Source organism: Phyllosticta citriasiana, assembly GCF_038021145.1.
Source record: "Phyllosticta citriasiana strain CBS 120426 chromosome Unknown IWZ02scaffold_3, whole genome shotgun sequence".
Classification (NCBI taxonomy): domain Eukaryota; kingdom Fungi; phylum Ascomycota; class Dothideomycetes; order Botryosphaeriales; family Phyllostictaceae; genus Phyllosticta; species Phyllosticta citriasiana.
The window spans coordinates 500,760-509,880 of record NW_027117280.1 but is presented as its reverse complement, the minus strand read 5'-3'; the positions used below and the strand labels follow the sequence as shown (position 1 = coordinate 509,880).

Here is a 9,121-nt window from a genome sequence, read left to right as displayed (position 1 = left end):
TACCTTCACAAACTCTGTCCCCACTCCTCCAATAATCTCTCTCCGACGTCCAACACGAATGAAGCTCCAAAAACCACCAATTCCCTGACCCTTCATATACTTCTGTTGACCACTTCTTCCATTGTCAAAGCATGTGCTATTCGCATCGACATCAACAGCAGAAGCAGCGCTCGCGCTTGGACAAAAGCAGCAATGAAAAAGCGGGGCAGAGGTGGATATGATGATGTAGCTGAGCGCGGGACGGGCCGGCGGGCGGGCGTCACTCCCGTCGGTTCAGGGGGTGGGTGTGTGGGTGTGTGGAGACGAATGGGAGGAAGACGTGGCAGAGGTGGGGAATAGGGGGAACAGGGGGGATGGGAGCGGGGGGGGGGGGGGGGGGGGGGGGGGGGCAGTGAAGTTGTGGCGCATGGAGCACGACGGGGGGAAATTTGAGAAAGGAGGGTACGACGTGGGTGGTGGAATAGTAGGGGGAGCAAGGGGTAGGTAGGTAGGTTGGTAGGTAGGTAGGTAGACAGGATTTGTTTGTTTGCGAATGCGTCATGTCAACGAAAATTGAAGCATTGTGAGATGAGATAGGTACCTGACCTCACTACGGTAGCTACGGCAGTAGCATCGCATCTCGTCGTCGAGCTCCTCCCATACTGTACACACTTCATTCATCCTCGCTCGCTCGCTCGCTCACCGCCCTTTCGCATCCATCATCCCCAGCCGCCCACCGCTAACCAGAGTCGACCAATCAATCAATCAATCAATCATACCAATGCATCTCGAACTCAGACATGGTGGCAGTGTTCTCCTACCTACTTACCTCGCCTACCATTCGTAAATGAGATGAGCAGCAAGCACGCGGCTCCGACTCCCCGAAATGCAATGGCAATGGCAGTAATGCAGCGCCAGACTTTAATAGATTGACTTTTTTTTCTTTTTTGGCGTCGGCCGCGCTGCAGGGTCTTGTGCCCCGCTTGGCTGGGGAGAGAGAGCAAGGGCTTCCTTGAAATTTGAGGGGATGGGGATGGGGGCTGTGTGTGTCTCTTTGTTTGGTTCTTTGGGTCTTTTTGTGAGAGGGAGGGTTGATGGTGGTGAGGGGGAAATGCGCTTGCGCTTTGTCCGTGTTGGTGCTGGGTTTACGATCCTGGTTGCTGTTTGGGAGGAGGTGGTGAAAGGAGGAGGTGGAGGAGAAGAAGCAGCGCAAGATGATCGAAGACAAGACGCGATGGCGCAATGCCTGCAGGCCTTGGCCCGATCTCCCCACCCACTGGCTGTCCCGTCTGCCAGTCTCCCGTCGTCTTTTGATGAGATGGATGGATGGATGGATGGATGGGCCAGATGAAATGGACTGCTTCAATCCACGCACAACACACACATGGCCTATCGTACATAATACATTCTGCTAGCAGCCGTAAAACCCCGATCGTAAAACCGGCATGCTTGTGACTTGAATGCCCTCAGTCCGTCATCACTCCACTCCACTCGCACATTCGGCTTTTGGCTTTGGACAAGAGTGCGCGTGTGACGACGCATCTCCCGATCCCTCGCCTTCGCTCCCACCACCACCACCACCACCAGCACCACCACCACCACCACCAGCACCACCACCACCACCACAACCGTCAATGACGGCCCGCTGCCCGCCCTAGCTTTTGGACTTTTTTTTGTGTGTGTGTGTGTGTGTGTGTGTGCGTGTATGCAGCTAGCTCAACTAGCAGACTGCGATCGTGTCTGCTGTGCATTGCGTTCCATTCTCTGCGCGCGCGCAAGGCGCAATTGGCTACACGCCTACCTGACATATGCAGGGTGGTCACGAGGGAGGAAAGCCAAACGCGCCCGCTTCGAATCCTCCCGTCAATGTCGTTTTCTTTGACGCGTGAGCATATGCAGCCAGAAACCCTTTCTTTTTCTGGAGTCTGTCGCATACCGCGGCAGGCGGATGGGCGGGCGGGCGTTCAGAAACGCAGCAGCAGCCGCAGCCGCAATCGCATCAAACAAGTCGCAACTCAATCGCCGCCTCGCCTCGCCTTATGCAGACCGCTATAAACACGCGCACATACGTCAGCGCTTCCGCTGTTACTCTCACACCTAGGTAGCACCTCGTCTTGCTCCAGCAGACCGGAGACTCCAGAGCAACCAAACCCAACCCTTGAGCAACCGCGCGTCACGCCCAGCCTCGGCGCCATCTCAGTCTTTCTTCCTCTTCAGCCTCGAACCCTTTCGACAAGCAAGCAAGCAACCAGCCTCCCTCAAACCCATCCTTTGCTGTCATTTTGCTGGTCGTTACTCTCAAACGCGCTGGACCCCCGGCCCCAATCCGACACACCCGACACGGCGGAACACGAGGGAGCGAGGTTCCGCGACCCAGGCGGGCGGAAAATGAAGACAGGAGGCAGGACCACCACGGGCAGCGCGCGTCGTGGTGCCGTTTCTGGCAAAGTGTGTGTGTGCTGCTTTGAGTGCTTGCCGGCCGGGATGGTTGGTGCGATTTTGGATGGCGATGGCGATGGCGGGAGACGCAGCGATGCTGATAGATAGGGAGGCGCGGAAGAGATTATGAGGTTGGCGCATCTGGTCTGGCCTGTTGACATCTGGGATGGAAGACGTGAACACGAACGGCGTGATGCTGTAGGGCCGACTCGACTCGTTGCTGTCCCAAAGGCGAGATGGATGTGGAGGCTATCCGTCTTCCACACAGATTTGGGTGACTATCTTGAGTGTGTGGACGATTGAGGCAACTCACGCCCTGACAAAGCCAGAAGTGAAAAGCTTCAGCGCGTTCCCAAAACAGAAACACACACACATGCAGACAAATCAGGGATAATATACCTGTGATTGCGTATGTGGATGGTGGACGGATTCACGCACACACAGGCATTGCGACAGATCCAGACCCAGACTGGCAGACAGACGGTGGGATTTTGCCTTTCGCTTGCCTTTTATTCTCTTCGTCTGTGCCTTGCTGTAGGTATGGAGTCCAGGGACAGCCAGTCAGCCAGGAGAGAAGCGCTGCAGGGCAGAGCAGGGGCAGAGGCCCACAGGGGGCACTGAAGCCAGACAGGCAGTATGGATGCGTGGGGTTGTGGAAAGTTTGTCGTGGTCTGCGTCCTTGTCTCTCCATCTACGTTGCTGTTGCAACACCAGACGGACGGTCGACGTCGTTGGGTCATCTTTGATGATTAAGCTGACGAAGGTCAGGGCGGTAACGTTTTGGATGCGGTCGTTGAAGAGGTGACTGAATATAGATTGGGTTGACGGCGTAGCGATGCGCTGGATACGTAGGTATGTTGGGAGGACAAGATGATGTGGTCTTCTCTTCCCCTTTCAGTTGTTTGTTTAGCAAGCGAGCGCTGCTGTAAACAAACACACACACACACACACACACGACCAAAACCTCCCCGCGTCGTCGCTCATCCCCATCTCCACACCCGCAGTCCAATTCATCCACCTCTCCAAACACCACCGCACGGACAGCAACGGGCACCAAAGCTGCTGCACCTACCGTACCCTTCCTTTCTCTCGTCTCCCGCGGCTCAAAGGCGCACCTCAACCATGGTATGACAGAGCGCCCTGCACGTAGTGCCGCCTAGCGACGCCATCAATGCAGATACCTATCTATCTATCAGACAGACCCCGACCCGAGCCGGGCAAATCCACCGAGACGCTAGCTACCCCAGCGTGTGCCCGCCCACAACACGTGGTGGTAGTGGTGGTGGTGGTGGTGGTGGTGGTAGCGCCACGCCATTGATCAATCTATCGTCTCCAGGCTGTTTGGGTTGCGCTTGCTGTTTTGAGTGCGAAGGAATGGTTGTGGCGTAGGTATCTACCTACCTACCTACCTACCTACCTACCCACCTATGCGTTATCCCTTCGTTCCAGTCCTTGTACTTCCGCACACGCTGCATTCCAGATGTATGTATGTAGTGTCGGCAGCTGAGATGGGCAGATAGGTAGGCAGGCAGGCAGGGCAGGAAGGGAGAAAGAAAGGGTAGAGCGACAAACCACGTGGCTAGCGTGCCTCATGGCATGCATGCTGTCCAGCCGCCCGGCGGGGAGGTGAGAACAGGAAGGAAAAGTAAGGGAAGAAGAAGAAGAAGAAGAAGATAGTAAGAGAAGGGAGAGAGTGAAAAGGGATGCATGCATGCATGCATGCCACTATCATCTCAATTCTCATTCTCATCTCCGAACCAACGCCAACAACGCCAACAACGCCAACAACGCCAACAACGCCAACGCCAACAACGCCCTCGGCCGAGCCCTCACCCACTCGCTCGGACTACCGACGCCACGCAGTAGTAGCACAGGGCTGCGTAGCTAGGCCTACACACTCGATAGCTTCTTCCCTTCTTCTTTCTTCTTCTTCATCTTTTTTTTTTTTTTTTTTCCCTTCCCTGCGTAGAAACAACGTGACTGACTGACCTAAGCAGCACCTACATGCATACACGGCGGAAAAAAAGAGGGTCGATTTGTGGTTAGGTTGTAGGAGAAGAGAGAGAGAGAGAGAGGTTGAATGCGTCAAGGAAAATGGGAAGAATGGTTGGATACCTGGATGCCTATGTGTGTAGATGGACCAACTACAAACCACCTGCTTCGTTGCTCGCCTGACTACCCTACCACTGACTCACTTGCTGTTTACCTACACGTACGTACACATTGTTTACCGCCGGCACCATAATCAAATCACAAGTTTATCAAGCAAAGACAAATGAGTGAGTGGGTAAATCTAGCATTCTAGTCTTCTCAACGGCAAACTACCAACGCATAGATACGAGTTCCGCAGCCCCAGCCAGCCCAGCCAACCACCACTCCCACCCCACACATCATCGCTTCTGGGCTTTTTCTCCCACCACTGTCAAAACTTTTTGATAGACGGAGATGTACAAAGAAGACGACGGATGGGGTGGTGGGGGGTTACAAAATGTTCCGCTGCAAAAAGAAAAAAAAAATTTTTTTTTTTGAGGGCTGTGGAACTACAAGTGGAGGTCGTGCCAACCCCCAACCCACTCAAGGTCGCCAATGTCGTCGGCGACGCTACGACCGCACTGCTGCGCACCCACATGATGATGGTGGTGCATGCCGTGCTGGCGCCAGTCCTTGCTCAAACTCCAATCCTGCTGCTGTCCTCCCTTCTGGTGGTGTCCTTTTCCAAAAACGCCCAAATGTTCGCTGCCGTGAAGTGGTTGATGTTCTCCAACTGCAAATCCTCGCTTCCAATCCAAAGCGAGAGCGCGCTTGGTACCCACGCTCGCCGGCGTGGCTGTCTTGAAAGAGCTTGGCGACTTTTGAGCTCGCCGCTTGTCGCCCAGCGCCGCCCATCTCTCGGCCATGTCGAAGCCAGTGCGTTTCTTGGGCGGAGAGTACTTGGGCGCAGAAACCTGCTGGTTGGAGACACCAGCAGTAGTCTTGACGATGCGCTTGGGGGCGGGCTTTTGTTGTTCCTTGGGCTCCTGTTCGTCGTCTTCGTGGTGGAGGTCTTCGAAGACGAAGCCAGTCTGCTCGTTGATGACACGAGGGGCCGCGGGCGGGCTGCGGTTCCGGCTATTGTGAATGGCAGCCGGGTCCTTGACCTCGCGAAGTCCAGCCCGAGGGGTCGTGCGGCCAGAGCCCGTCTCGTGGCTCCACACGCGCTCGGCAAAGCCAAGATTCTGCTGGAACGCATTCTCAATCTCTTCCTCCTCCTCGTCCCACAAGTCGCTCCAGCTTTTCGACACCATGTCCTGCTTTAGGCCCAGCACCGACGCCATGTTGGGCATGGGTCGAGAGGGCATCGAGCCGGGAATAGCCATGGGGCGAGAAGCCGAGTTATGGATGGGACGGGACTTGGTGGCATTGTGAGAGGATTGAAGAGAAATGCCCAGACCCGAGTCAACAAACGAAACGACCGAAGCCGACTCGGGCTTGAGGGAGCACCAGTCTCGAGAGTGGCGCTCCGAGGCGGGGAAGAGATCTTCGGAAGTGTTGTCGTCGTCGTCGGGGATGGCCGAGAGCTTGCGGACGGGTTGAGGAGGGGTCATAGCCAGAGCCTTGGCCCAAGGGAAAGAACCGTCCTGGGTAGGCTGAGCGGTGCTGACCGAAGGAGTGCGCAGAGGCTCGCGGTTGGCCGTGACGCCAACCACTTCCCTGTCTTCGACGCAGAAGTCGTCGAGCGTCTCATCGTCGGTGGTGAAGGTGATGACACGGTCGAGGGCTTCCTTGGCAGCCTCGAGAGATCGGTTTGTCGGGTCGATGGCGAGGCAGTGAACGAGAATCTCAAAGGTATCCTGGGACATGTTGGGGAACACGTCAAAGAGGGACTGGCGATCGCTGACAAAGTCCCGGAACAAGGGGTCCGAAACGGTGGGGGTAGCGAAAGGATTGCGCGAGAAGAGGACGTTCAACAAGCAGATGCCCACAGCCCAGATGTCGGCCTTCGCAGGCGAGTATCCGGCGGTGCCGCAGTCATACTGCTCGGGTGCCATGTAGCGGTCGCTACCGACGGCAGACTCGTAGGACCACTTGTCAGTCGTGGCAAGGCCAAAATCACCGAGCTTCATGCTTCCATCTTGAGTCAGGAAGATGTTTTCGGGCTTGATGTCTCGGTGATAGATGCCCTTTTCGTGCATGAACTCGATAGCACTAATGAGCTGGTGCATAAAGTCCCGCACATGTTCCGTTTCGAGAGGGCCTCTGCCGAGACGAATGGCCTCGTAGAGGTCGCCATTCGGGCAGAGCTCGAGAACCAAATAAATGTGGTTCGGGCTCTCGAAGGTGTGGATCAGATTGACAATGTTGGGGTGCGCATTGAGGCAGCGGTGGATGGCCAGCTCCTCGGAGTGCTCGTCAACGGCATACGTTGACGCATTGGCGGCAGCGTCCGAAGTTTTGGTCAAGCACTTGACGGCAACCATGTCGTCCGTGTCGAGATCCTTGGCCATGAAGACCATGCCAAAAGATCCGTGATTGAGGGCCGAAATGGTCTCGAAGCGCCCGTCCAAGATGGTGCCTTCAGAGAACTGGGTTCGCATGCACTCCATTGTGGTCGAGTCGAGCGCGGTCCGATCTTAGGGGGTTAAAAGAAAGCAGAGGGGTGATTTTTGGAAAGCAAGCCGACGATCCGCTCAGCAGAAAGCAAACAAGCCAAGTCTATTGTGCTTTTTAATTCGAAGGACTTGGGGAGGAAGAATGATACAGATATAAATTTCGTAGATGTAAAAAGTCCGAGAGGGGGAAAAAGTCGTGAGGAGCGCAAGGAAACACCGCTTTTAGGTGAGAGGACTCCGAATCGCTAAGGTGGTATAGTTTCGTGACCGAGGATATGCACAGTGGGTCGAGTTGAAAGGCCGGAAGACGGAAAGGGAGGAAGGCGGAAGAGCTTCAAAGACAAGGGAAGGAAAGGAGTGTGGATGTTGGCATTTGGCGTATTAGATTTGGAGTAGGGTAAACCCGGATCAACGAGTGTAGGAAAAGAACCGTAGAGGTGTTGGAGGGCCCCGGGATGGGTGGCCGAAGGAGGTTGCGGTCGAAGTGCAGGAAACGCTCAAAGTCGAAGAGGAGGTGGAGGAGTTGTGGAGGCGGCAGTCGTGAGTCGTAGGGGTAGAAGTGGTGGAGAGACGGAGGAAGGAGGACAGAGGACGCAAGGACGTAGCGTGGGGTTGAGTGTCCAAAACAAAGAGGTGGTCCGTGTTCGCAGCCCAAGATAGTAGCAGACAGGGTGAGTCGGAGCGGTTGGCGGTGGCGTGCGAGTTTCTTTGAGGACCAGAGAAAGGGCTCCAGAGGGGAATGTATAGCAGAGTTGGCGAGTGAGGTGTGAGTCGACGAGGTGGCTCAGAGCATGGAACCGGTGATGACGTGCGAGGTCAGAGCGGCCGGACGAGTCCGAGGCTCAGCAGCCGAGATGCGACCGAAGGACCCAGTGAGTCACCCTTTGGGTGGAGCTTGGATGTGCGGACGGACGAGAATGGGTCGAGAGCGAGGAGACGACGCAAGAGGTGTGATGATGGTGTGGTCGTGGTGTCGAGGTTGAGGTCGAGCGTGAGTGGTAGGTGGCTCGTCTCAGCAGGCAGGCAGGCGGGCGTGTCGGGGCCCCAGGGAGGCGGTTGCAGCGGGAACGGAGACGGAGAATGAGGAGTCGAGACGGAGAAGGAATGGTGAGGACAGATGGACAGCGAGCTGCAGGCGAAAGCGAGACTGAAGAGAGAGTGAGAGAGAGAGAAGAAAGCGGACGAAGGATCAGGACATGGCGAGTAGTGGTGGTGGTGATGGGTGAAGAGGGGTTTCCGGTGGAAAAGGTCGGGGCGCAATAGCTCGTAATTATGGGAGAGGGAGGGACGTAGGGAGGAGGGCAGACAAGACAAGACAGGGCAGGTTGATTGGCTGGGGGCGGGGGCAGGGTAATTGGCCGTAATAATTGGCTGCCATCACGCGGAGGGAAACTTGGCTGCCGTGGGCAGGAAAGGAAACCCTTGCCACCAAATAAGTCGCAGCTATTCATTCATTCTGTTCTCCCCATCGACGAGTTGCAGTACTCCCTCTCCTATTCATAGTAGGTACTTAGACAGTCACTGCAAAAGCCAGCTGCACACTACTACTACCTCGTCCAGTACGTACTCGCTCCCCTCTGGCTGAAACCACACGTCGCCCTCTCGCTGGGCTCTCCCTGAAACGGCTCGATTCTTGTGGCCGGCGCCCCTTGGCAATCATTGCCCACGGCTCCACCGGGTCCTGATCGACGCGAGGACGTCAGCTGCACCCTCTCTCTGTCTCTCTCTCTCTCTCTCTCTCTCTCTCTCTCTCTCTCTCCCCCCCTCCGTCTTTCTCTCCCTCCACAAAGGAACTAACTGTGAATTATTCTCCTCACGCTCCGGTGGTGCCATGGCCTAGACGCTTGCGCGACCCTACCCAACGGTGGCACATGTCTGTCTTAGTTGCTTGGTTGCTCTCCGCTCTCACCGGCTCCCACTGCCCTCCAGGTTGCCCTTGTTTTCTCCACGCCGCCACGCCCTCGTCTTCCGGCACGCTATTACGTGGGGAATGCGATGGCTCTCTTTCTTTCTGTCCCCCCCCCCCCCCCCCTCTCTCTCTCTCTCTCTCATGCAGAGCGCGTGCTTCTGGCCCCGTCTACGAGCCTGCATGCAGGCACCACAGCTCCGCTAAT

General features: G+C 56.1%; 2 protein-coding genes across 2 annotated transcripts; one reads left to right on the top strand and one right to left on the bottom strand.

Moving 5' to 3' along the window:
• Positions 1-391: 391 nt before the first annotated feature.
• On the top strand, positions 392-1,342 carry IWZ02DRAFT_443862 (uncharacterized protein). Its single transcript, XM_066767067.1, has one exon. It carries the CDS (start codon positions 1,007-1,009, stop codon positions 1,328-1,330), a length of 324 nt encoding a protein of 107 aa, XP_066625056.1. The 5' UTR covers positions 392-1,006; the 3' UTR covers positions 1,331-1,342.
• Positions 1,343-4,682: 3,340 nt separating this feature from the next.
• On the bottom strand, positions 4,683-7,425 carry IWZ02DRAFT_171323 (kinase-like domain-containing protein). The gene has a single exon (XM_066762206.1). It carries the CDS (start codon positions 6,999-7,001, stop codon positions 4,959-4,961), a length of 2,043 nt encoding a protein of 680 aa, XP_066625055.1. The 5' UTR covers positions 7,002-7,425; the 3' UTR covers positions 4,683-4,958.
• Positions 7,426-9,121: the final 1,696 nt, after the last annotated feature.